The sequence below is a fragment of the Nematolebias whitei genome, chromosome 7 (genome assembly GCF_014905685.2).
Source record: "Nematolebias whitei isolate Nwh7 chromosome 7, NemWhi1, whole genome shotgun sequence".
Lineage (NCBI taxonomy): Eukaryota > Metazoa > Chordata > Actinopteri > Cyprinodontiformes > Rivulidae > Nematolebias > Nematolebias whitei.
Window position 1 is genome coordinate 27806609 of NC_056504.1, and position 27524 is coordinate 27834132.

Consider the following 27524-nt stretch of genomic DNA (forward strand, 5'->3'; position numbering starts at 1 on the left):
CGACAGCAGCAGGCGGCAGCACTGCCACCAGAGCTTTAGCGAGCTCTGCACACTTCCTCTGCTCAGGATCTGAAACTGTGCACCACCGCATCTTCTTGGCTGGTAGTTTTAATAATCCACACAAGGCAGTCAGAGGAGTTAGGTGCATGTAGTCCTTTTCCACATTGACTAATTTAAAGCATGTTTGTGTGTCAGAAAGATGGCTTTAAGAAACGTTGGTGTTTGCAAAGAAATCCACATCTTCAGCCAACTTTTAAATGATTTAGCAATCAATGATATTCATTAACATCTGTTTTAATAAGGGCCTGAAAATGGGCTATAAAAATGTCAGCATCAACAGTAAAAAAAAGTATTTTACATCTCAATGCAACTAAATCCCAACAGAAACAATAAAAAGACTTCAGAAATAAACTCACCCCTAATGCAGCAGACACAGATGACAAACAGTAAAACCTGACTGAATCCTCTCATTTTAAGCTGCTGTGGATCACAAACATTTAGATAAATTTGTCCTGTTAAGTCAAAACGCAAATGTCTTCTCTTTGAGTCGGAAACGTCTGATTTTCTTGCGAGATTCACCAAATTATCTGAAGCTCTGGTGCATATGAAGGAGAAAACTTGTTGCGTAAGGGCAACTCCTTTGAAAACAGCCAAGTCACTTTTTACACACATATGGAAAATATTTAGCACCATCTGCCACAAGGAGGACTCCTATCCATCGTTTTACAAATTAGGTGCTTTGAAATAGTTGGCTTTAATGGTTTTTGATGTGATGAACCTTTTGAAAAGATTTTTGGATTAATATTTATTTTAAAATATTGGTTGTTTTGTTTATACTTCAGTTTGTTCTTTCCAGAAATCGTGACAGAGGTGTAACGGTCCTAACAACAAGCAGGTGAGTGAGATAAAAGTCGTTTCCGGTCATATTGCAAACACACAGCTGCTGGTTTCCTTGTCTGTTGATTTTGAGCAGGGAGGATGAACGTCTGAGGTGTGGAGGACAGACTGTAAATGTTGGATTCTCTCGGTGTGAAGCAGCATGGTTGGTTTCAGTTTTTCCAGCTCAGCGGACAATCTGTTAATGCGCTCCTCCAGCTGTTAAAAACATCAGCAGGGACACAGGATTAGGTTTATTAATAACAGTAACACATGATGATATTCACCTCAGTCAGATACTGCTCAGATAACTTATAGTGAGCTCTTTGAACCATCCCAGTTTGGAGAAATAAAAGCTCATTGGTTTGGTCAGAATTAAACTCCATTTCTCCAAATGGAGGTTGTTCAAAAGATCTGATTTAATGCTCGTTTTGTCACATGTGTGCATCGTTGGGAGCTGCTGCTAAATAAAATGATTCATCACAGTTTAAGAAGTTTGTATATCTTATTAAAACTTTAATAAAATTCATAATAGTGTGAACGTTTATGAAGCATTCACACTATTGTGATTTTTCTTACATACGTTTTTTTTGGCATCTTTCTTGTTCCACAAATTTTTGTGCTATTTCAACAAATCATAAATCAAAATGTTCAGCTCTTTCGGAACAGTCCTGCTATGACTTTTAGTATTGGTGCAGCTTTAGCTTTTTGAAATATTTAGCCTTTTCTGCCACTTTTTTCTCACAGAAAATGAATTGTGCTCATTTTACCTCCTTCAAATCTTTAGATCTGTTTACAACCTTTTACTGCTCCTTTCACGTTTTGTTCTGGTTCAGCGTCTTTCAGCTTTCTTGTGCAAATTTAAACTTTTTATCATCTACTTTCAGATGTTTTTCAGCTGTTTTGTGATCCTTTTAGATACTTTCTGCTACCTTCAGCATTTTTGTGCTTCTTCTAATTTCTTTTTGCTACTTTCAACTTGTTCTGCTCCTTTCAGCTTATTTATGCGTTTCAGCTAGTATTTAGCTGTTTTTATGCAAATTTTAGCTTTTTCAGCTAATTCCACATTTTTTGGAGCTCATTTCAGCTCTTTCTGCTTCATTCTGGTAGTTTAAGCTTCTTTTTGTCTTTTCAGCTACTTTTTACAAATTTAAGCCCTTTTTTTTTAGCTAATTTCATATTTTTGTGCTCACTTCTGCTTATTTAAACCTAATACAGCAAATATGTTTTCTTTCTGGGGTTTTTTCCTGCAAATTTAGGCTTGTTCTTCCATTTCAGCTACATTTCAGCATGTTTTTAGCTAATTTCAGCTGTTTTTCAGCTAATTCTTCCGCAATAAGCATTCACACTGCATTTTCGCAGGAAATGCTATTTCTCTAGTTCACTTAGATGCAGGTAGTTTTAGGAAGGATGGATTTACCTCCTTTAATCCAAAAAAGTTCAATATGGTCCTCTGGACATTCAAAAAAACAACACAAAGCAAAAAAATTGTGAAGTTGTTTTTTGGTTTTTTGAATGTCCAGAGGACCAGATTGAACTTTTTTGGATTTTTCTACCTGGATTATTGAGCATGCATCAGGATACTTCCTTTAATATTTGACTGTTTGCTTAAATATATATTTTTTTAATTTAAAACAAAAACATTGAACTTCAGCACCTCAGTGTTAAATAATGGAGATGTGAGATTTAATGACCACACAGGTAAAAGTCTGAGAGAAAGGACTCAGATAGAGACTTTTGGTGATGTTTGGCTCTACTGTTTGCAATATTTTAGCAATTTTTACTGTAACATAAGCAGACGTTATCACTTGTGTCTTTACCTCCTTCAGCTCTTCACAAACTGCAGTTTTTTCCATTTGTTCTTCCTCTGCACTCGTCTGCAGCCAACTCTGCAACACCTCTCTCAGCTTTCGCCATGCCCTGAGCAAATACACACCATCAAACATCGACCACTGTAGAAACAATGTTTAGTTTTTTTGTTGTTGTTTTTACCGGAGCTGCTTTCTGCTCTGCTGGAAGCTCTTCATATCTCGCTGAATGCTGAGAAGCTCTTGTGTCAGAGCTGATTCTGCAGAATATGATTCGTTTTCTTCACGAGGATCCTTAGATGGTCTTCTGATGGCTCTCAGGTTGGAGTCTTAAAAAGGCATCACAACAGATATATTGACTGGATTATTTGAGTTTGGGTTAAGTAACACAAGCTTAATAAATAAAGTTCTTATATTTTTTTTAAAATCTAACCGAGAAGGGAAAAAAAAACCTGTAAAAGCTGATGGAGGTTGTATCAAAGTTGAGACTGTTCTCTGAGTCTTTGGTGTCATAAAAGCAGCTGGAGGCAGTAGAACATCCTGGTTTTCAAGCTCTAGAGGTGAGACAGCAATGGATCTTTGAGGTCCAGAAAGTATCACAGTAGATATGAGTAAACTGGATGGGGCAGGGTCTTGGTGTGAAGGACAGCTAAACTCAAAGGGGTTCAGAGCTGCTTCAGAGCAGGCGGGGTCCGGTTCATATTTGGTACTAGAATGAAACAGAAAAGCATTTAGGTCAGAGTTGCACGTTCTTGCACAATAAATGCTCATGAATACACATTTAGATAACATTACAACATTTATGTTCGAAGCCCACAGAATTATCTCTGTAGTTGGTGTGTTTCAGTTTCACAGCCTGAAAGTTTGAACAAACACACTCACTGCCTGCTTGGAGCATCATCTCTCTGCTCCTCTGAGCCAGACGAGGAGATGCTGCCAAGAGCAGGCTCGGTCAAACAGAAGGTCACGCTTTTCTTAAGCTGTCCGACTTCCTGCTCTTTTCGTCGTCTGCACAGCGCCCGCTGCTTCCACCTCAAGGCGCAACGTTTAACGACTCTCTGGAGACGCTGCGATCTCTGCAGGACACAAGCAGACTGGCTGAAGAGACGCAGATATAAAGATCAAAACAAACACACACACCACCCACTTGTTCCTGGCTGAACTGTGTTAGGCTCGTTGTGAGATCACTCATGTGTGCTGCATATGTGAGGATGCACGACACGCCCTCCCTCAGCAGCCGGTCTCTGTAGACCTGAGCCGCTCTGGATGCCTGCTCTCGCTTGCTGCGTTGCTCTGCAGCCCACAGCCTCCACCCAGACAACACCTGCAGAGTTTACAGAGCAGAATCGAGACACGATCAACTATGGGAGGCTAATTTCTGCAAAGCACTCTGTGCTTAGCTTTGATTGGAGGTAAAAACGTGAAGGCAGGTGTTACCTTGGCCTGAAGGGTGAGCGACCAGAGCCAGAGAGCTCGTTCCGTCTGGTGGGCCTCTCTCCGCCTGTGCTGCAGCTGTTTGCAGGAAAAAGAGCACAGCCCCTGCCAGTTTGACTGCACTAACTTAAACCACATACAGTACTGTAGGAAACTTCAGATCCTTGTTTCATCCAAGGTCATACTGGAAACAACTCATAACTCAAATAGTTTCAGTAAGAAGGAACTATCTTTGTCTACAGAAGAACAACGGCTCTTAAAGCCCCCACAGATCCATCTCCTCAACGAGTCTCAGTCTCTGATCTCAAAATTAACTTGCTCTCATTTTACAGTTTTAAAAGAATTTGCACTTTTTTTTCCTTTGGTTATCTACATTCATCTGAACTGATCAACAGATTTGAAAACTTGAACAAACCTTCAGTTTCCACAGCTCAAAGTACTTCTGGTACATCTTTAGTCTCAGCAAAACAACTCCTTGCCGCTTCATTACCTGAAGAATGACATGTATGGTTTAATGTTGCAGCACAAGCCAGAAGAGTAGCTTTCCATAACTGTAAAGGCATAATGATGTAACTCTTTTTCTCTGGTGCTGGTGGTGATATTTGCGCCACACTTTCAGAGTTTTAGAGACAAGTGTGCAGCAGTGATGTCGCCTGGCTTTCTCCATGTTTATCCTTTGCCTCCGAGCCTCTCTGGTGTGTTTCCTCCAGCATCTGAATGATCGCAGCAGGCAAACTAAATTCAGAAAATATAAAGACAAAAACAAAAGTGCAGAATGATTTGAGATCAACAGATTTTACAACCAGCAGAAATGATAAATACTTTAAAGATTGTTGTCTGGATAAAAAATGTGCTGCTATCATTTTCTCTGCTCGTTGTTTTTAGTTTTTTTATTTTACTGCTCGTCTTTAAAACTGCTCAGTAAACAGAGTATGAGAGCAAAACAAAACCAAACTAGAAAAATTGCATTTCCTGCAAAAATACAGTGTGAATGCTTATTGCAGACGAACTTGTTGAAAAACAGCTGAAATTAGCTAAAAACATGCTGAAATGAGTTGAAATGGAAGAACAAGCCTAAATTAGCTGAAGAAAGCAGAAAAAAAACACATATTTGCTGAATTAGGTTTAAATAAGAAGAAATTAGTGTAAAAATTAGGGACTTTGCAAAAAAAAAAAAAAAAAGAAGCTTAAATTAGCACGAAGTAGCTGAAAAGTAGCTGAAAAGGCAGAAAAAATGCTTAAACTTTCAGAAGGAAGCAAAAAGGACTGAAGTGAGCCCAAAAACTGCAGAAATAGCTGAAACAGATTAACTTAGCAAACAGCTACCGGTAAATAGTAGCTGAAATAGTGATTTAAGTGATCATTTACCAGTTTTCATGATTTATAAAAATGATCAAAGCATTACAAAAGAAATTACAATTAAGGAAAAAACAATAAACACATCAAAAAAAGCAATGGACAAATTAAAAGATGATTTGCATAAACAAAGCTGGAAAGACGTGTATGTTGATGATGTGAACAGATCATATGATGAGTTTATGAATATTTTGGGAGCTCTGTATGAAAAGAATTGTGTGCAAAATAATTGTACAAAGAGAAATGTTGTTGACCAACCATGGATGACGAAAGGGTTGAGAAATGCTTGTAAAAAAAAGAATTATTTGTATACATGTTTCTTGAAATTGAGAACACAAGAGGCTGAAGAGAAATATAAAAAGTATAAAAATAAATTAGTAGCGATTATAAGGAAACACAAGAAGGAATATTATAGTGATTTATTAAATAAAAGTAATGGTGATATGAAAGCTACATGGCGAGTAATAACTAGTGTTCTGAAAAGTCATAAAGCAAAAACAGGTATTTCACAATATTTTTTGAAGGATGACAATGAAATCCATGATGAAAATGAAATTGTAAATGGATTTAATCATCATTTTGTGAACGTTGGATCAAGCCTTGCAGCTAAAATACCAAAAGTGGACAATAATGTGAACCATTCAGTTCCATTTCCAGACAATATGAAAGTAGCTAAGGTAGTTCCTCTCTTTAAAAATGGTGATAAATGTGTGTTCGATAATTATAGACCAATATCCTTATTACCACAATTCTCAAAAATTCTAGAAAAACTGTTTGTGACCAGATTAGATACATTTATTACTAAACAAAACATTCTAAGTAGCAGTCAGTATGGGTTTAGAGCAAAAAACTCTACATCAATGGCTCTCATGGAAATAATAGAACAAATAACTACTGCTGTCGATCAAAAACAGTATTGTGTTAGTATTTTTGTTGATTTAAAAAAAGCATTCGATACTATTGACCACACTATTCTCCTTGAAAAATAAATAAATATGATGTAAGAGGACCAGCATTACACTGGGTATCTAGCTATTTAAAAGATAGGAAACAGTTTGTACAAATAAATGGTGTAAGATCTGACCTGTGCAATATCACTTGTGGAGTTCCTCAAGGCTCTGTACTTGGACCAAAGTTATTTATTTTATATGTGAATGACTTAGTGAATGTATCAGAACTCCTCAAATGTGTCCTTTTTGCAGATGACACCACATTTTTTTGTTTGGGTAAAGATGCAAAACGGATGTTGGAATTGATCAAGACAGAATTTGATAAAATACAAACTTGGTTTAAACTTAATAAATTATCATTAAATTTAGACAAAACTAAATACATGATATTTAGTAACAAAAAGAAAACGGGTGTTGAGATTTGTAGAGTTAATGAGATGAAATTTTTGGGTGTAATCATTGATGAACAGCTAACATGGAAAAATCACATAAATTCTGTAAGAACAAAAATAGCTAAATCTATTGCAGTACTATACAAAGTCAGGGAATTATTAAATGATAAAGCTCTGTACATGTTGTATAACACAATCATTGTTCCACATTTAATCTATTGCATTGATGTTTGGGGGAAAGCATGTAAAACATTTACAAAACCTATTTTTATTTTACAGAAAAGAGCTATAAGAATTATCACCAGAAAGCATTACAGTCACCCATCAAGTACATTATTTTATCAACTGAAGTTATTGAAATTCCATGATTTAGTAGATTACAGTATTTTATCAGTTATGTATAGGGCTCAAAATAACACATTACCATTAAATATCCAAAGAAATTTTGTTAAAAGACAAAGTTGTTATAATCTTAAGGGGATAGAAATATTTGTCAAACCAAAATTCAGAACTAGTCTGAAGGGAAGGTCTACCTCAATCCAAGGAGTTGGATTGTGGAATGGTCTAGAGAGTGATGTTAAAAATGCCAAGTCAATGTATACGTTTAAGAAAAAGATCAAAACTGAATTGTTAAAAAAGTATATATGAAGTAGCTTAGTGTGTGTTTTGTATTAGAATTAGAAAAATTAGAAAGTTATTCATTTTGTTCTGTTACTTGAAAATTATTATGATTGAAATAATTGTTTGAAAAAAGGGGCAGATATAATAAGATTTTTTCTTCTTTCTGCTGCCTTTCATTTTAAATCTTTTGTATCTTTTTTTATATTGTTATGGAATTGTTTTGTACTTTTTTAAAATGAATAAACTTTATACCATACCAAATAGCATAAAAAGCTGAAAGTAGCAGAAAAAAGTTAATTAGGCTGAATGTTGCAGAGATTACCACAAAAAACTTGAATTTATCTAACAGCTGAAATTTGCCCAAAAAATGCTATCAAGTTAGCTGAACACATAGAATACGCTTAAATTAGCAGAAGACAGCAGAAAGAACACATATGTGTCCAATTAGGCTTAAAGATGGTCAATGGTCTCTTTTGATGTCACATCACTCTTTACGTGCATTCCTGTTGATGATGCAGTAGAGGTGGTCAGTTTAAAATTAAAATCAGACACCACTCTGAGCAGCAGGACCACGCTTTCCACAGAACAACTGTGCCAACTCTTGAAACTGTGCCTGCAGTCAACCTACTTCACATATGGGGAGCAATATTATAGGCAGAAACATGGGTGTGCTATGGGGTCTCCAGTTTCTCCTATTATTGCCAACCTGTACATGGAGGAGGTAGAAAAGAGAGCCTTGACGTCCTTTTCAGGGACACCACCAAGTCATTGGTTCAGGTATGTTGACGACACCTGGGTTAAAATCAAATCTCTGGAAGTCCAACATTTTACTGACCACATCAACTCTGTGGATAAATACATCAAGTTCACACAAGAAGATGTAAAATAAATGGCAAGCTAGCTTTCTTGGACTGTGAGGTCTCAGTCTCTGATAGAGGACTTTTGCAAACCGAGGTGTACCGCAAACCCACCCACACAGACCAGTATTTGCAGTTTGACTCCCATCACCCTTTGGAGCACAAGTTAGGAGTCATCAGGACTCTGTATCACAGAGCAGACAGCATCCCCACTAACTCAGGAGCCAGGCAGAAGGAGAAATCCCACACAAGACAGGCTCTAGAGCAATGTGGATATCCTAACTGGGCCTTCCTGAAAGCAGAGAAGAAACCCAAACAGGACTCCAGTCAGCCAACAGGTGAAAAGGAGGAACCCAGACCCAGACCAGTGGTCATTCCATATGTTGAGGGAGTATCAGAGAAACTGAGACGTTTATTTTCTAAACATAACGTCCCAGTGGCTTTTAAACCCCAAAATACATTACGGCAAAGACTGGTTCATCCCAAAGATCCAGTCCCCCGGCACAAACAGAGTAATGTTGTGTATGCTGTTCAGTGTCAGGAGGGCTGTGATCAGTCTTACATCGGGGAAACTAAACAGCCACTGGCCAAAAGGATGGCCCAGCACAGAAGATCAACCTCATCAGGCCAGGACTCTGCGGTCTACACTCATCTCCAGGCCAGCGGTCACTCATTCAGGAATGAAGATGTTCACATCCTGGATAGAGAGGAACGATGGTTTGAGAGAGGAGTAAAGGAGGCCATCTTTGTGAAAAGAAATCGTCCATCATTAAACAGGGGTGGAGGCCTACGTGTTCAATTGTCCCCCTCTTACAATGCTGTGATTGCTAGTATCACTCAACCCCCTGTGAATAGTAAACAGCCATCAGTGTGCTAATGATCCATCGTTAGGCTGATGGTCCTTCTTGACCATGTGAGCAGCTGGTTTTGGTTGTCAGCAGCAAACTGGTTGATCCACTCTGAGAAGGTGCTATTTATAAGACTGAGCTGAATACAGCACCTCAGACTGAGGAAGTCTCTCGGATGAAAGACAAAACGTTTCTACATTTTTTTTTTGTTTTGCTTTGTTTGTTTTTTTGAATGTCCAGAGGACCAGATTTAACTTTTTTAGATTTTTCTACCTGGATTATTGAGCATGCATCAGGATATTTTGATATATGATTTGTTGAAATACCCCAAAAGTGTGGAAAGAGAAAGATGCAGAAAAACGTACGGAAGAAAAATGGGTCCCAACAGTGTGAATGCGTCATAAACATTCACACTATTGAAGAGTTAAAAATATTAAAAATGTATTAATAAGATTCTTTAACTGCCCACAGTGTTCAACACAACAACACTGGACAAAAATCAACAATAAAACCAAACAATTCAGAGAACACAACAAAAAACATTTACATAGAGATCTGCTATTCCAACCCATATATAAGCAGGAAGGTTTAGTCTTTCAAATGGTATTCGTGTAATGTTTCTACTGTTTTATGTAGTTAAGTCTTTTTACTTTGATTTATTGTCCGCTGAAGTCGGCTGAGTGCTGCCCCCTGCTGGTGGCGCTTTGACACTGCACGTGTTGTTGCTTCTCTCCAACCAACAAACACCTTTAACAAGACAGCAGTAAATTTAATTTAAAAAAAGCTTAAAAACGATTCTCCCTTGTTACTTTTGAGAATGAAGGCATGTGATTCCTTAAAACCTTAAGTTGAAGAAATCTCTGAAAGTGGTTCTGGGCTTGTTGCTCTGCCATCTGAACCTCGACCAGCAGCGCCGCCTTTTGTCTCCACCGAGTAAAAACTTTCCTGAGGATATACGACGTAAAGTGATAATGCTGGAATACTCTTGTGGTTTTTAAAGTGCAGGGATAAAAGCCCATATTGTATACGTTTGTTTTTATTACCTGAGAAACCGCTGTGTTTTCTGCCTGTAACATTCTTCTGCTTGTTCATTCATCTGAGTCATCTGTATATGTTGTACCTGTGAAAACAGTAATTCATACAACAAAAGCTTTACCTTATTTTTATCACTAGCATCCGATCAAATCATATGGTTTGCTCTCCTGAAGCTAATGATTATTCACCTTCCAAGCCGTGAAGGAGAGTTTGAGGAGTTTAACTTCATGGCAACTTTGAATCTTTGTCAGCCTGATTTTCTTTTCTCTCTGCTCCTGAACAAACTAATCACACAGTCACTGAAGCGATTAACACACACAAACACACAGCAACAACAGCTGCTCTTCTAAGTTTAGGATTGTAAAAATTAATAAATTGGGATTAGAAACATCCAACATCTCTAACGCTGACATCTCAAAACTAGATTATTTAAAATTGCAGCGATGAAGACAAAGATCCATGAGCAGAGGTTGATATTTGCAGCTTCTTGTTTGATCACTGATGCCTCACTGTGCACTGACTGCATAAAGACATGATGAGACCAAAATTACCTTTTTCCATTTATCTACAGCTGATCTCATGCAGCACAAGTCCCCCCGATGACAAGCCTGCAGCTCTCTGCGTCTCCTGCAGTCAAACACAACAGCAACCTTAGAGACCAGTTCAGACGAATCAAAAGCTTTGACAGCACCCATTTGTCCTCACCGGTCCTGTATCTCTGTGGTGTTCTTCTTCCACTGTGTCACCGTTTTGTGGAGAAGCCTGTGAACGTAAAGACAGCGTGACGCCTCCTGTTTCTGTGCCTCCTCGATCCGTTGTCGTGTGTGCTGCCTCCACTGAATCCAAGCTCTCCGTAGGTGACGTCGCTCCTCGTGGAGGACTGCCTGAAACACGATGCAATGAGCCTGGAGCACAGCACTGGTCTGAATCAACAACAAGCTAGTTTCCTTCTGCAGCTGGCATACCATCTGCTCAGACAGCATCTCCTCCTTGTGCTTCTCTGACTGTCCCCACCAGGTGTAAAACACCCAGGAGTACTGACGCTGACTGAAAACACAGCAAAACAAACACGTGATTAGAATACCTAAATCCTCCTGCCTGGTTTGGATCTTAATTAGCAGCTCACCAGTTGAAGGCTTCAGCTTTGCGTCTTCTCTGTTCTTGCAGTTGTCTCTGCAGAGTGAACTCCAGCCACGACTTGAAATATTGAGGTAATTTACAATCAGCAAACCACACGTCTGCTCGGAGCTCCATATCCTGTTGAAAAGCAGTGGAATCACAAGTTTAGTGACATATCTCAAATTTATTTGGATTTTTCCAGTTTAAAGAATATTCACTTTATTTCCATACAATATATGTTATCTTGGTGCTTACGAACAGTCTGTGTAGGTGCTGAAACATCAGCTCTCTTTTTTTTAAATTATAGAAATATAAATCTGTTGGTTGTTTAGGGCTGTTTGTTTTCATTTAGATGCACATAAAAAGAATGCTCTACAGAAAAAGGTCATCAGTGGAACAAAACTACATTATTTTATGAGAACTTGTGCTTTTAATCTGGCTGTGTTGTTATTTTAACCATCCATTCATTTTCTTCTGTTTATTGGGTCACGGAGGCAACAGGTCCAGGGGGAAACCCAGACAACCCTCTCTAGAGCCCATCCTGAAGGATCCAGGGGTGTTTCCAGGCCAGAGAGGATACAAAATCCCTCCACAGTAGCATTCTGGCCTAAAAAATCCTACCCGACCCCAGCCCGTAGCCATTTTTTCCGAACCGGACCCAACAATTAACTGTAATAAGAGGCCCGAACCCCCCAAAAAATGTTGTTTTTTGTTGTTGTTGTTGTTGTAATTAAGCTTTAACTGCTTTTGTAAACATATCAGTTTGACATGCAGTTTGAAAAATGTATTTCAAAGAAAGGAAGATATAAGATTTCTTGTTTCACCAAATGGATATTAACAAAATGAAAAGCCTAAAAAAAATCTACTCTAAAGATAGGCTATCAGATAAACAAAAATATTTTTAGAGCAAAATTATTTGGAATAATATAGAACACAGCAATTTTAATCGAACAAGGCTATTTTAATTGAATGCGCTGCTCGCTTCGGCTTTTGACGCTTCAGATGCTGCAACCTCCTTCACCGCAGATGACAGCAGCTGCTGAGACACGCACAGGCGATGATCCGGTGATCCATCTGAAGCTTAACTGGACTTTTTTTTCCCCCCTCTTTCAACCGGCCGGTTGGACCTGCCTCTTCCTCTACAAGTAGATTAACACTATTTTATATTGTGCATTCTTATTTAGTTTTCCTTGTGCTGTATGATCCATAAAACCAAATCAAAAGCCCGAGACCAACCTGGCCCGCCCATCAAGCACATAATTTTGGCTGGGCCTAGTTTAGAAATCACAGCTCTACTATACAGCATGTTCTTGGTCTGTCTTGAGGTCTCCTTCCATAACCATCATGTTAAACCTCAACTAAAAAGAGGAATTTGCTTTGAAACTTCTAGCAGCTCCAAAGCCCCTCGACTTGGTTCTGCCAAAGCCGGTGTTTCCACTTTGCTGATAAGAATTTTATCAGGTGATAAACATTTGTTTTGTTCATGCTATTAACATCATAAAACCATCTTCAGTTGTGTAAAGATAAAATTATTCAATTCAATTCAGTTTATTTATATAGCGCCAAATCACAACAAAGTTGTCTCAGGGCACTTTACAGAAACATTCACATACATAAAAGCCAATTAGTAAAGTTCTTTATCTAAATTATCTTGACAAGATGTGTTGTAATTGTACAAATGTAAAATAAATACAAATTTTAACAAAGTGCAAGTCATTGTGTTCTGTTTCCAATTCCACTTTACCAGCATCCCAGTTTGTTTCAAAACAGAGTTGCAAGCAGCGCATGGCTAGTAAATAAAAATACCTGCATACATCTTTGTTGAGCAAGTTTCTCTCTCCAGAGGTGAAAACAGCTCCTCAATAAAGAAATCCTGCAAAGAGAAAAGACATTTACGTCTGAATAAAAGGTTTATTGTGTTTTTTTTAACTAGCTCAAACTTTGAATCTAGCTAAAAATCATTATAAATTAAACCTGTGAAGAAAAAAAAACACCTGTAGTTTGTCTGAGCCATCCCACTTAAAGGTTGAAAGCTCTGATCTTCAGCTTCCTCCAGGCGCTCCTTCCATTGTTTCCAGTACTTACTCATCATCTACAACAAACCATTAGATGTTTCCACACCTTCATTAAAATAACTAGCAGACAGTTTAGCATGCATATCATCTAATACTCATCACTTACAGTTTGCTGATGGTGTTGGACAGCCATGTTGTTGTTTAGTCTGCGGGCTCTGTTCTGCACGACATTAAGTGAAAATCCCTGCAACCCAGCATGCTGAAACAGGAACATAAGGCGAATAAAAATTTTATGCTTCTCAATTTCTTTTTGTTTTTTAATTGCTTATTTTCTTACCAATAATCGATTATGGAAATGCTGACATGCCGTCTGATTTCGTTCAGCATTTTCTCTGCACAGTTTCACATCTACTGAAGAGTTAAGAACCAATCAGCTGTATGAATGAAAGTAAAAACACCCCATCTTCCATCAGCAAATAACAAAGCCATGTTAGTTCCATGTAAACGTGAGGATACAAGCTTTCCAGCGCTCCAGAGCTCTGCGCTGGGTGCTCCGAACAGCCAAATGACTGGCAGCTTGCAAACAGATCTCTTCAGTCAGTCTCTGATTCAGAGCGTTTCTCCATTTACTCCAACAGTTCCTCCCCAGGTGCAGACTACAGGCATGCTGAGCTGCAGCTAAAAGGTTTGCAAACAATACAGCAACTATAACAAAGTTCTACATGTGTAAACTAACAGGTGAAAATTCAAGAAATAAAACCACAAAGACCTTGTGCTGTTTTCTTGGTCTTACGATGGGACACATAACATATCCATTGACAGAACAGTTGTTTTTTCTGCCTTACAATAAAATGAAGAGCCGCTTTAGATTCGTTCTCCCTCTCATGACAAGCAGTTCTATACATCTCTTTCCACACTAGCCAAGCCTTTGACAAAAGAACAGAAGTAACACAGATTTAGGGGGGGGAAGCAAGATACGTTATCATTAGACATGAATAAGGTGTCTTTACCTTGCTCTGTAACTTCAGAGCCCTCTGCTTCAGTGCTTGGTCCTCAAAAATGTGAAGTTGTTGTTGTTGCTGCAGCCTCGTCTGCCACAGATTCCATGCTGAGCTGTAAAACACATAAGTGTTAAAACCAGTAAAACAAAAAAAAAAACGTGTCAATATTTGATTAATAAATGCAACAAAAACTCACTTTATCATCGAAAGTCTCTTGTGCTCAAGAGCTGATCCAAGCATTCGTCTGTGCATTCTCTTCATCTCAATAAAAACCTTCCATTTATCCCAAACCAAACGCATCAGTCGCCTGTCAGCTAATCACACAAACAGCGCAGTTAAAGATGCACCTGAGGCTTGTGAAGAGACTCTCCTTCTTTATTATAAACATACCTAATAACTGAGCTTCCTGCAGTTTAGTGTTTTTCTCCCTTTGCAAAGATATAAAAGCTCTCCATCTGTGTAAAGTTCTTGTACACAAGTAATATCTAAAACACAAACAACAATGAGTTCATGCAGGTGTAAGACATTACATTAGAATTAACAATGTCATGCAGTGACCTATAATGGCAGTCTGCCCTCATTGTAAGACTCCACTCCCTCCTGGATGTCCACCACTCGTCCCTCCATCCTTCAAAAGCTCTTCTCAGGACTGTCCAAGTATAGTGGACCCTGTGACACACCACATTTCTTTACTATTAGAGGTCACCTGAGGTTTAAGCAGGAGAGCTAAACAGACTCTAATAATGGTTCTAGTTACCTTGCTTCCTGGGGAAGGACTCGTCCAAATGTCCTGTGCATCCATAGCTTCAGAAATTTTCTAGCCAGGTGCCTGAAATTTAAAAACGCCGAAATGTATCTTAAAATATTTGCATTAGATATGGAAAAACTGGTTTATAAAAAGGTGTTCGCACCTTATCCTCAGCTCCTTGAGCCTCCCTCCTTTGTTCCAGTTGTATCCAACTCTGTAAGGAATCTTTCTAGTTTGAACTTTCAGCTGTTTTGATTCACTGTCAGACGATCTGATCCGTGGTTTCGATGCTGAGTCTGACTTTCTGACAAAATTACTCTGCATTGTTGTAATAATAACAACTCATACCATTGCTACACACCACGACAAAAACATGCCATACATCAATAGCACCAACTTAGCAGACTTTTATGTAGTTAATATTCGAGGAAAAGAAAACTTCAACCTTTCATGTAAAAAGTCCTGTTACAAAGCGCCGTCTGTTTGTTTTTCTTGTCACGTGACCACGGACCGCAGCTATGCTTGTTTTTCTAATCGCCGGCGCACCAGGCCGCTTGAAATGTTGACAAGTGGGAACTACGTTTCGGAAACGGAGAGGTTAATTGTCTCCACTCACTGGCAAAGTAAATGTCTACATAGGAGAAACAAATACCAAAAATTTGTTGCTCAGTTACGTCTGCTCGTTTGTTCACAAATTGGATTGCAACATATACAATGGGTTGATTAATTAATCAATTTATTTAGAACTACATTGTTGTTTGACACTAAACAAACCTATTTTATTTAAAGAAGTACTGTACTCAAAAATCATACAGGAATCGAACAAAAAGACCAGAGTTATACCCTGACCGCCCGAAAAGGCAGTCTTTTATTTAAAAAAAATGTCTCCAGGAAATCGCTTTGAAGTAACACAAATCGAGCAAACCCTAAATTGAAGCCTTAAACGTCCCCAAGATTGCCCGTTTGAAATGTTAAATTTAAAATGAATTACATCCCTAATAAAGTCAGTTCGTTTCATGTTGTACTTTAGAAAACTATATACCCTGCCAAAAATATGTTAATTTCATATTGTGTTTGAAATACTCGAGAAACAATATACGCCAGACTCAAATTTTGACATTCTACACAGGCGTATAGAATGTAATCCCTCCCAGGACCTTCTTAAAGCGGTGATTGTAGGAAAATTGTTGCTACGACTTAGAAAACAGAGAAAGAGCAGACAATAATTCGAGATAGCACAGGCTCTGTGTAGCTTTATTTGTAGTTTGAACCTGTGTTATTGTGTTAAAGGTTTATCTCACGATAGTGTGTTTTTACTAAACTCATTACAACATCTTAACCGGTTTAAGAGTTTGTACTCGCTGGGTGGGATTTATCCCTCATTCCCCAGCTAGTTAAGTTAGCTGGCGAAAGCTGCTAATAGGCTAGCTGGCTAACTAACGTGAACTCTGCTGCTCAGACGTGAGCAGTCGCACTACCCAACATTTATACACAGTAAGTTTGTAAATACTTTTAATACTCTGTTTTTACAAGTTGGTAAAATTGTTTTACAAGCAACTGAGTTACTTCATTCTTTTCGCTACCTTTAATCTTTATGCTAATTGTTAGCATGTGTATACTTTTTTTTTAAACAATCAATAAAAACTTCTTGTTTAAGGACTGTTTTATGCAAGGTATACTTATTTAAGCAATCTTTTTTTTTTTTTCAATGTTTAGGCGTTACATTTCTTTTTAGTTATTGCCTACACTTGTACTTTAATTGACGTGCCAATTGTCTCAAGCTGTGATCAATTAACTTGTCAATTACCCAGCGGCAAGATTAGAGCTGCCTTGAATGTTCGACTAGTGTCACGTGAAGGTTAATACTTTTAAACTTTTTCCGTTTTTCTGCATTTAACATCCGTACTTTTTATATCAGTATGGTAAATTCAGTTTTTGTTCATGCTAATTAAAACGAGGTGTGTGAGTGCTTGTCCCTCTCCCCAAAGTCATGATTTGGAAATACTATTCTTTGGTGCTTGTATATTTTTAAATACACACATGCATACGCTTACATTGCTTTTAAACTTGTAACAACTTTGAACTAAAGTTTGGATTTTATTTATTTATTTTCCTGAAAAGTGAAAATTTAATACAGATGCTTACTTTGTTCGTTTGCAGATAAAGTTTATTAGTGAGCAAGAGGATACAATTCTTTCTGTGCTCAGTCATGGAAAAAGATGTTGGTCAACAGGAGAATAATGATGCCATTGTGAACCAACCCAAGAAACTGCCGTACAGATACACAAAGGTGACGAGAAGAATCCGTAGAAATTTTAATGGGAAGCCATACACATTCTTCTTTTTAATGCAACATAACATCTTTTCCAGGAGGAGCTTCTGGAGATAAAAGAACTGCCAATCTCCAATGAAAGGCCAGAATGTCTCTCAGACAAATATGACAGGTTCTTTCTTTTTCCTCTCTTTTTAGTGATTTTTATGTACGTTAACATGGAAAGAAATTAAGCAAAATGTGTAATATCCATGTCTTGTCAGTTGATTTGGAAACTTATAGACCTAGCATTGAAAACGTGGCAAGGCATCATTGTTCCCCAAATCTGTCTACTGACAATAAATTTAGTCTTATCACTTTATTGCAATCTACACGACAACATGAATCTAATTATTTCATGTAGTCATATGAAGCTTTATTTGACACAACCTAACCTTTTTTTATATTATACTATTGAATTTTTATTTTGGGGTTTTACAAGAATACGATTCCCCAGCAGCATTCATTCAACTTTTTTTTTTTTATAAATACAGGTTAGTCTCATTGAGTCGAGACAATATGGCATGTCTTTTCATGCCCCGTTGCCATGTATTCAAGAGATTTGGGACTATTGTTTGGAGTCTAAAGCAAATGTTAAAAAAAAAAAAAAAAAAATCATTGTTCCAGAAGGTCATCTGCAGATTGTCTTGAGCGACTAGTAAGCAAAGTACAGAAACATTCTACATCATAAACGACCAGCATTAAGTTACTAAGCTGAATAAATCTACTTAAACTGACTGCATACACAAGTTCATGTTCATTTATCAGGTTTCAAATTATAAAATCTTTTAATATCAAATGTAAATATTGACTACATTGCTTTTGTGAAACTTGTCCTATTAAACCTTTAGTCTTTAAATCAAATGTATTTTTTGCAATCTTTAGAATTGGGGTGACTTGGTAATTTTAAGAGGTCTGTAAACTCAAATTTCCTTTTAATTTTTGCTTTAGGATTACATAAATAGTTGTAACATGATTTTTAAAAACACAGTGACTGAGGAAATAATTGACTGCAGTTGAAGTATGGTCTGCTCCTTAATGGTTTCTTTGTATATGACTAGGCTGAAGGTGGTGACAAAGATGAGGGAAAAGCATTTGCTGGAGTGACATTGTGTCTGAACAGTTTGTCATTAACATTGACATGGAATAGAGATTAAAAACCGAATTATGCACAATCTTCACTTTATTATATTCTGTAGAACTAAAGACATTATTCAGACCAAATTTCAATCTTTGTCAGAACATCTCTTTAGCCAGATAGTCTAGGTGGTTGTACACGTGTTGCTGGTCCTTTTGTGAAGAGCAGAACATCCAGTTTACAAATGTGTATGCCTACTTCACTGAGAAAGTGTGACTGATTGTGTTTTAGCTAATGATCCTCTTAGTCAATGTGGAGCATGAAAGTTTAATCACGTTTTATTTTTGCCATCATATTTCTTCAAGGAGAAAAAGTTCTTCCTGAACAATGTGTTTACAGTATGTTATCAGAAAAACATCCATTGCTCTTGCAATAGTCTAAATTTTTTTTTTTTAATTAATATTAAGATTTGACATAGCTTCCACTCACAAATTGATCTTTAAATGGTTTACAATGGTTTATTTTCTGTAGCTTCTATAGTCTGTGATTTACTACACTAAGTTGGAATGTGTTTTGATTTTTAAAAAAAATTCCCAGTGATGGTGTGTGGGACCCAGAAAAATGGCATGCGTCCCTGTACCCAACTTCAGAGCGAAACTCTCCTGTAGAAGGTTTTAAAAAGGACTACGGAGACGACAGAGTTCCTCCGAAACGAAGAATCCCAGGTAAATGAATTATGGCATTTTAAGAGCTCTTAAGAAAAATTGTCTGTTTGCTTTTTCTGTGCACAAAATCCTGTCAATTTGGAAAAAGAGTTAAGATGTATTGTCTGTGTTGAAACTTGGTTTCTCCATATTTTAACGTGTGTGTACAGTGGGGGAAATAAGTTTTTGATATGCTGCCGATTTTGCACGTTTTCCTACCTACAAAGAATGGAGAAGTCTGTAATTTTTATTGTAGGTACACTTCAACTGTGAGAGACAGAATCTAAGAAAAAGTCCACAAAAAATCACATTTGTATGATTTTTAAATAATTTGCATTTTATTGCATGAAATAAGTATTTGATAAATGGTAAAACAGAACTTAATATCTGGTACAGAAACCTTTGTTTGCAGTTTCAGATGTCAGACGGTTCCTATAGTTCTTTACCGGGTTTGGACACACTGCAGCAGGGATGTGGCCCACTCCTCCATACAGATCTTCTCCAGATCTTTCAGGTTTCGGGGCTGTCGTTGGGCAACATTGAGTTTCAGCTTGCTCCAAAGATTTTCTAATGGGTTCAGGTCTGGAGACTGTCTGGGCCACTCCAGAACTTTGAAATGCTTTGTACGGAGCCACACCTTAGCTGCCCTGGCTGTGTGTTTGGGGTCATTGTCATGCTGAAGACCCAGCCACCACCCATCTTCAATGCTCCTACTGAGGGAAAGAGGTTGTTGTCAAAATCTCACGATACATGACCCCATCCATCCTCCCTTCAATATAGTGCATTCATCTTGTCCCCTTTGCAGAAAAGCATCCCCAAAGTATGATGTTTCCACCCCCATGCTTCACGGTTGAGATGGTGTTCTTGGGGTTGTACTCATCCTTCTTCTTCCTCCAAACACCGAGTGGAGTTGCTACCAAAAAGCTCTATTTTGGTCTCATCTGTCCACATGAGCTTCTCCCATGCCTCCTCTGGATCATCCAGATAGTCACTGGTGAACTTCAAGCAGGCCTGGACATGTGCTGGTGTGAGCAGGGGGATCTTGCATGCCCTGCAGGATCTTAAACCTTGACAGCGTAGTGTGTTACTAATAGTCCTCTTTGAGACTGGTCCCAGCTCTCTTCAGGTCATTGACAAAGTCCTCCTGTGTAGTTCTGGCTTGATTCCTGACCTTTCTCAGAATCCTCCTTACCCCACGAGGTGAGATCTTGCATGGAGCCCCAGACAGAGGAAGATTGCGTCATCTTGTGTTTCTTCTATTTTGTAATGATTGCGCCAACAGTTGTTGCCTTCTCACCAAGCTACTTGCCTATTGTCCTGTAGCCCATCCCAGCCTTGTGCAGGTCTACAATTTTGTCCCTGGTGTCCTTAAACAGCTCTGTGGTCTTGGCTATGGTGGAGAGGTTGGAGTGTGATGGTGTGAGTGGACAGGTGTCTTATACAGGTAACAAGTTCAAACAGGTGCAAATAATACAGGTAATGAGTGCAGAATAGGAGGGAGGGCTTCTTAAAGGAAAAACGTGTCGGTGAGAAATAGAATTCTTGCTGGTTGGTAGGTGATCAAATACATATTTCATGCAATAAAAATGCAAATTATTTAAAAAAAAAACATACAATGTGATTTTCTGCATTTTTTTTTCTTATATTCTGTCTCTCATACTTGAAATGTACCTACGATAAAAATTACAGACCTCCATTCTTTGTAGGTGTGAAAACTTGCAAAATTGCCATTGTATCAAATACTTATTTTCTCCACTGTATATGTATGTACATTTGTATTTTTTTCCTGGAACATCATAATAGTATTCTTAATTAAATATATTCAGATCCTCGTGAGCGGTTAAAGGAGGATGACATGGATGTCGTACTGAGCCCACAACGGCGTAGCTTTGGAGGTGGCTGTCAAGGCAATGCAGCACCTGTGGTCCACATCCGTCGACCAATCAGTCCTCTGGAAAATAAGGAAAATGAGTCTCTCCGTCTTGGAGGAGCTCGCAGAATCGGCAGTGGACGAATTATTGCTTCCCGTGCCTTTGAGAGAGAAGCCCGTGTAGAGAAAGAAAGGGAACGAGAAAGAGACTTTAAAGATAAAAGATTCAGGGTTGGTGTTTTCTCCCTTCGGTCCATTCAAACAGCATTTCCAATAGTGGTATGATGTGGAGGGTAACATTTAATTATGATTGCTTTTGTTATTATTTTTTAATGGCATTATTATAAATAGGACTACCGCAAGTCAAAGGTCTTACTTGGAAGTTTCCGAGTTGTTTTCACAGTTGGACATGATTTATTTTATTAAATTTTTTATTGGGGGGGGCGCATTACTCATTTGTTTAAAAACTTTTATTACATTTTTACTCCTGGAGTTACTCAGTTTTGTGTTTTCATTTGCAGAGAGATTTTGGTGATAAACGTGTGTTTAGTGAGAGAAGAAGAAATGACTCTTATGCAGAGGAGGAGCCAGAGTGGTTCTCAGGTGGTCCCACCAGCCAGTCAGAGACAATAGAGCTCATTGGTTTTGATGACAAAATCTTGGAGGAAGATAAACGCAAATCTAAGCGATCAAGAAAGCGGACGGACTCTGTGAAAGAAGGCATGTCAAAACTTGTATTGTAATTTAGCCTTTTCTGACTAAAACAACATTAAAGTTGTATTAATGCTCCTTCTATATTGTGCAGCAGTTGAATGCAATGGTGGACTAGCTGAGGAGCAAGGTGTGGGCTTGCAGTCTACAGCAGACCAAGAAGTTCCCCATCCTGATGTTCTTCCAGACCAGTCAACTGGGGACTTTGACTTCAACGAATTCTTCAATCTAGAGCAAACTATGCCAGGACTGGTTTCTGTAAGTACTGGGGTGCACACATTTATTTTAAGGTTTTAACATCACAGAATGGGTGCAATCTTCTACCTCCGACAATTTTTAATGTATTTTCTTGTATGCAGTATTGTAATCTGTTGAAGTTTTCATATTCTGTTCCCAAGCCACACTTGCAGGAGTTTAGTTCAAACCTTTTTATTTAATTAATTATTAATTACGGCAGTGGTAACCTTTTTATTTTAATTGCATTGTGTACTACCATAGACGCAACATAAAACTAAAGAAGCCATTTTGATTTTTAAATATTTGAGGTACAGATATGGTTTCAACACCAGATTTCATCTGCTGCACTGGCTTGATCTCTGATTTTGATCTTGAGTGGTGAATAGTCACTAATGGTGCACTTACAATTTTGTTTTGTGGGCTCATGCACGGGGTTTTGTAAAGGTTGAATGTGTATTGGTACTCAAAATTTATGCCCATCATACACACGTTAGTCCCTAGTACTGTCTGGAGAATCAAGTGAACCAGGCTCCAAACTAAAGCTGGTTTGCGATGATGAATCAGTACATTGTCAAATAGCAGTGCCGTCAGAGACACTGCCTGCAATCCTCTGGCACATTTTGTGCTAAATTTATGGAAAACAATCTAAACGTAAGTGTTAACTTCTGTTCTTGCACTCCTCAGCATAAAGTTGCTTGTTTTACAGTGTCTCACGTGCATTTATTTTTCTTCTCAGATGATAGAGGATGTTTTGGGAGAGGGTCCAGTATCCGCAAGCCGCTTCAGCCAATTTTTTACCAGGAACATCAGTCCTTCAGGCAGCCAGTCTAGCAGTTTGAGGTCCACTCCTCATGAAGAGCTGGAAAAACTTGGAGGCAAGTGCCGTAATTGTCTGGCTTTAGAATGCACCGGTCTCTAAGCCGCACTTATTAAATAAAAGATAAATCATAATTTTGTACATAAATAAGACTCTACAGTTATTAAGCCGCGGGCCTCATGTGCTTCAACGGGTCGGCAGCTCGTATGATCCTCCGCTGTGACTCAGCTCGCTCAAATTTTATTGTCTGTCACCAAACACAAAAAAGTCCTGGACTTCAGCATTAAACGGTGTCATCATTGTTTTCAAAATATTAAAAATAGATCCAACTGCTGCTCCGAGTTCCTAGAAACTGCAAATGGCGGATTGGTGAAAAGTTTGAGATCCAGTGGCACCTCCCCCTGACCAATTGGTGTCCTGCATTCACATTTCGGTCCGGAGTCAGCTCGACTCAGCTCCAACGGTCCCACCAGAGAAGCGGGGACAAAAAAAGGTCCAGAATCGGCCTCAAATCAGCTAAAAAGTACTGGTGCAATGGGGATCTTTCCGTGGCTGGCTGAGCAGTAGGGGTGCGAATCTCTATCTGGTGATCCCATTCGATTCCGATTTTTGATGTCGGGGTACGATTCAAAATCGATTTTTTTTTTTTTTTCGATTCGGAAACTATTTTTCTATTGACATGGTCATAAATTTAGTTTCAATTATAATGTATATGTAACTGACAAGCTGAAAAGATTAAACAACAATGTAAACAAATAGAACATTTATTTAAAACAATCATTTTAGGTTCCTTACTGAATCACATCTTTTTGATTAATTTTATATTTATACCAAAAATGGGTAAAATATAGGAGTGCATAAAATTCTTTAACTTAAATTACCAGTATTAGGTGGAAAACACAAATGGACCTAGTGTTCCCTTGCCCGGACGTGGGTCACCGGGGCCCCACTCTGGAGCCAGGCCTGGAGGTGGGGCACGTGGGCGAGCGCCTGGTGGCCGGGCTTTTACCCATGGAGCTCGGCCGGGCACAGCCCGAAGAGGAGACGTGGGTCCCCCTTCCCATGGGCTCACCACCTGTGGGAGGGGCCAAAGGGGTCAGGTGCAATGTGGGATGGGTGGTGGCCGAGGGCGGGGACCCTGGCGGTCTGATCCTCGGCTACAGAAGCTGGCTATTGGGACGTGGAATGTCACCTCACTGGTGGGGAAGGAGCCTGAGCTGGTGTGTGAGGCTGAGAGGTTCCGGCTAGAAATAGTCGGACTCACCTCTACGCATGGCTCGGGCTCTGGAACCAGTTTCCTTGAGAGGGGCTGGACACTCTTCCACTCTGGAGTTGCCCCTGGTGAGAGGCGCCGAGCAGGTGTGGGCGTACTAATTGCCCCCCAACTTGGTGCCTGTGTATTGGGGTTCACCCCGGTGAATGAGAGGGTGGCCTCTCTCCGCCTACGTGTGGGGGGACGGGTTCTGACTGTCGTTTGTGCTTATGCACCAAACGGCAGTTCAGATTATCCACCCTTTCTGGAGTCCTTAGAGGGGGTACTGGAAAGTGCACCTTCTGGGGACTCCCTTGTTCTGCTGGGGGACTTCAATGCTCATGTGGGCAATGACAGTGAGACCTGGAGGGGTGTGGTTGGGAGGAACGGCCCCCCTGATCTGAACCAGAGTGGTGTTCTGTTGTTGGACTTCTGTGCTCGTCATGGATTGTCAATAACGAACACCTTGTTCAGGCATAAGGGTGTCCATATGTGCTCTTGGCACCAGGACACCCTAGGCCGCAGTTCGATGATCGACTTTGTCATCGTCTCATCTGATCTGCGGCCACATGTCTTGGACACTCGGGTGAAGAGAGGGGCGGAGCTGTCAACTGATCACTACCTGGTGGTGAGTTGGCTCCGATGGTGGGGGAGGATGCCGGTCAGACCTGGTAGGCCCAAACGTATTGTGAGGGTTTGCTGGGAACGTCTGGCAGAGTCTCCTGTGAGACGGAGTTTCAACTCCAACCTCCGGGAGAACTTTGAACATGTTCCAAGGGAGGTGGGGGACATTGAGTCTGAGTGGACCATGTTTCGTGCCTCTATTGTCGAGGCGGCTTACCAGAGCTGCGGCCGCAAGGTTGTCGGTGCCTGTCGCGGCGGCAACCCTCGAACCCGATGGTGGACACCGTCGGTGAGGGATGCTGTCAGGCTGAAGAAGGAGTCCTATCGGGCCTTTTTGGCCTGTGGGACCCCGGAAGCAGCTGATGGGTACCGGCAGTCCAAGCGACATGCGGCTCGGGTGGTTGCTGAGGCAAAAACTCGGGCATGGGAGGAGTTCGGAGAGGCCATGGAGAACGACTTCCGCACGGCTTCGAGACGTTTCTGGTCCACCATCCGGCGTCTCAGGGGGGGGAAGCGGTATGCCACCAACACTGTTTATAGTGGGAGTGGTGTGCTGCTGACCTCAACTCGGGATGTTGTGGGTCGGTGGGCGGAATACTTTGAAGACCTCCTCAATCCCACCGGCACGTCTTCCACTGAGGAAGCGGAGCCTGGGGACTCTGGGTTGGGCCCTCCAATCTCTGGTGCTGAGGTCGCAGAGGTTGTTAAAAAGCTCCTCGGTGGCAGGGCCCCAGGGGTGGATGAGATCCGCCCGGAGTTCCTTAAGGCTCTGGATGTTGTAGGGTTGTGTTGGCTTACGCGACTCTGCAATGTTGCGTGGACATCGGGGGAAGTTCCCCTGGATTGGCAGACCGGGGTGGTGGTCCCCCTATTCAAAAAGGGGGACCGTAGAGTGTGTTCCAACTACAGGGGAATCACGCTCTTAAGCCTCCCTGGTAAGGTCTATTCGGGGGTTCTGGAGAGGAGGGTCCGTCGGATAGTCGAACCTCGGATTCAGGAGGAACAGTGCGGTTTTCGTCCTGGCCGTGGAACACTGGACCAGCTCTACACTCTCAGCAGGGTCCTGGAGGGTGCGTGGGAGTTTGCCCAACCAGTCTACATGTGCTTTGTGGACTTGGAGAAGGCGTTCGACCGCGTCCCTCGGGGGGCCCTGTGGGGGGTACTCTGGGAGTATGGGGTACCAGGCCCTTTGATACGGGCTGTTAGGTCCCTGTATAACCGGTGTCAGAGCCTGGTCCGCATCGCCGGCAGTAAGTCGGGCTTGTTCCCAGTGAGAGTTGGACTCCGCCAAGGTTGCCCTTTGTCACCGATTCTGTTCATAACTTTTATGGACAGAATTTCTAGGCGCAGCCAAGGTGTTGAGGGGATCCGTTTTGGTGGCCTCAGAATTGCGTCTCTGCTTTTTGCAGATGATGTGGTCTTATTGGCTTCATCAGATCGTGATCTACAGCTTTCGCTGGAGTGGTTCGCAGCCGAATGCGATGCGGCAGGGATGAAGATCAGTTCCTCCAAATCCGAGGCCATGGTCTTGAGCCGGAAAAGGGTAGAGTGCCCTCTCTGGGTCAGGGAGGAGGTCCTACCCCAAGTGGAGGAGTTCAAGTATCTTGGGGTCTTGTTCACGAATGAGGGAAAAATGGAGCGTGAGATCGATAGGCGGATAGGTGCAGCGTCTGCAGTGAAGCGGGCGCTGTACAGGTCTGTCGTGGTGAAGAGAGAGCTGAGTCAAAAGGCGAAGCTCTCAATTTACCGATCGATCTACGTTCCCACCCTCATCTATGGTCACGAGCTTTGGGTTGTGACCGAAAGAATGAGATCTCGGATACAAGCGGCCGAAATGAGTTTTCTCCGCAGGGTGTCTGGGCTCTCCCTTAGAGACAGGGTGAGAAGCTCGATCATCCGGGAGGGACTCGGAGTAGAGCCGCTGCTTCTCCACATCGAGAGGAGCCAGTTGAGGTGGCTTGGGCATCTGTTTAGGATGCCTTCTGGACGCCTCCCTGGTGAGGTGTTCCGGACACGTCCCACCGGAAGGAGGCCCAGGGGAAGACCCAGGACACGCTGGAGGGACTACGTTTCTCGGCTGGCCTGGGAACGCCTCGGGATTCCCCCGGAAGAGCTGGCCCAAGTGGCTGGGGAGAGGGAAGTCTGGGCCTCCCTACTTAGGCTGCTACCCCCGCGACCCGACCCCGGATAAGCGGAAGAAAATGGATGGATGGATGGACCAGTATTAGGTTAGCTTAGTTGCCTGATTTTTTATTTTATTTATTTTTTTTGTTCTAAAAATAAATTAATAAAATGAAAATCTAGGAACAAATAATTCATCGATCATCTTTATCCACTTCTTCCTTTTCGAGTCACTGGGGTCACTGGTGCCCATATCAAGCCATCAGTGTGTGAGAGGCGGGGGACACCTGGACAGGTCTCCAGTCAATCACAGACAAATAATTCAAAATATCTAAATACAAAAGTAAACAAACTTCAGCCTACCATAGTATATTAACCTTTAACTCATAGTAAAATACAGACTTGACCGTTTTTTTTTTTTTAACCATGTTGCTCTAACATTTGTTATATTTTCAAAACTTAACCTAATATGAAATATACAGACTTCACAATCTTAACCATATTGATTCATATTTAGTAAATCTTTTAACAAAATTTCAAAACCTGTGCAAGTTTACACAAAAACCTCTTCTGAACTGTAATGATTTATATACCATCTAAACTATATCATTTAGAACTGGCTCCAGGAGATGCGTTTCATCTGGTCTCTTCAAAATTGCATTAAGTTTGTTGTATAACTTGTTTATAAGTTTTAGTATAATATGAGAAAAAACAGTTAATGTACCTTGCAGCTGCATCA

At 40.4% G+C, this 27524-nt stretch overlaps 2 protein-coding genes across 2 annotated transcripts in view; one reads left to right on the plus strand and one right to left on the minus strand.

The window, feature by feature from the left end:
• Window positions 1–856: 856 nt before the first annotated feature.
• Window positions 857–15496, minus strand: sfi1 (SFI1 centrin binding protein). The gene is made up of 29 exons (XM_037679783.1): window positions 15224–15496; window positions 15070–15141; window positions 14871–14981; window positions 14703–14797; window positions 14509–14626; window positions 14322–14424; window positions 14081–14237; window positions 13828–13989; window positions 13649–13719; window positions 13478–13570; window positions 13291–13388; window positions 13103–13169; window positions 11304–11434; window positions 11143–11224; window positions 10883–11061; window positions 10729–10804; window positions 10366–10461; window positions 10186–10262; window positions 9985–10087; window positions 9793–9889; window positions 4693–4853; window positions 4534–4608; window positions 4122–4196; window positions 3832–4008; window positions 3567–3760; window positions 3137–3393; window positions 2869–3013; window positions 2697–2796; window positions 857–1095 (listed from the first exon to the last, which is right to left on the minus strand). The coding sequence occupies exons 1-29, from the start codon at window positions 15382–15384 to the stop codon at window positions 922–924; spliced, it is 3507 nt and encodes a 1168-aa protein (XP_037535711.1). The 5' UTR covers window positions 15385–15496; the 3' UTR covers window positions 857–921.
• Window positions 15497–16223: 727 nt separating this feature from the next.
• eif4enif1 (eukaryotic translation initiation factor 4E nuclear import factor 1) overlaps window positions 16224–27524 on the plus strand; it is a 40443-nt gene continuing 29142 nt past the window's right edge. Inside the window, exons 1-8 of the mRNA XM_037678703.1 lie at window positions 16224–16554; window positions 17221–17350; window positions 17431–17504; window positions 19047–19174; window positions 20980–21254; window positions 21545–21743; window positions 21829–21992; window positions 22708–22846. Of these exons, the coding sequence (XP_037534631.1) occupies window positions 17270–17350; window positions 17431–17504; window positions 19047–19174; window positions 20980–21254; window positions 21545–21743; window positions 21829–21992; window positions 22708–22846 (1060 nt within the window). The 5' untranslated portion in view covers window positions 16224–16554; window positions 17221–17269. The remainder of the gene's footprint in view (window positions 16555–17220; window positions 17351–17430; window positions 17505–19046; window positions 19175–20979; window positions 21255–21544; window positions 21744–21828; window positions 21993–22707; window positions 22847–27524) is intronic.

Bases quoted from the DNA above. Each gene is read 5' to 3' on its own strand.
- sfi1 (XM_037679783.1), bottom strand. From the start codon at position 15,384: ATGCAGAGTAATTTTGTCAGAAAGTCAGACTCAGCATCGAAACCACGG. The intron at 13,720-13,827 runs GTATCCTCACGT...ACTCTTCAGTAG, and splicing joins TCTGGAGCGCTGGAAAGCTT to ATGTGAAACTGTGCAGAGAA. The intron at 13,170-13,290 runs GTGTTTTTTTTT...TTCTCTTTGCAG, and splicing joins ATGGCTCAGACAAACTACAG to GATTTCTTTATTGAGGAGCT.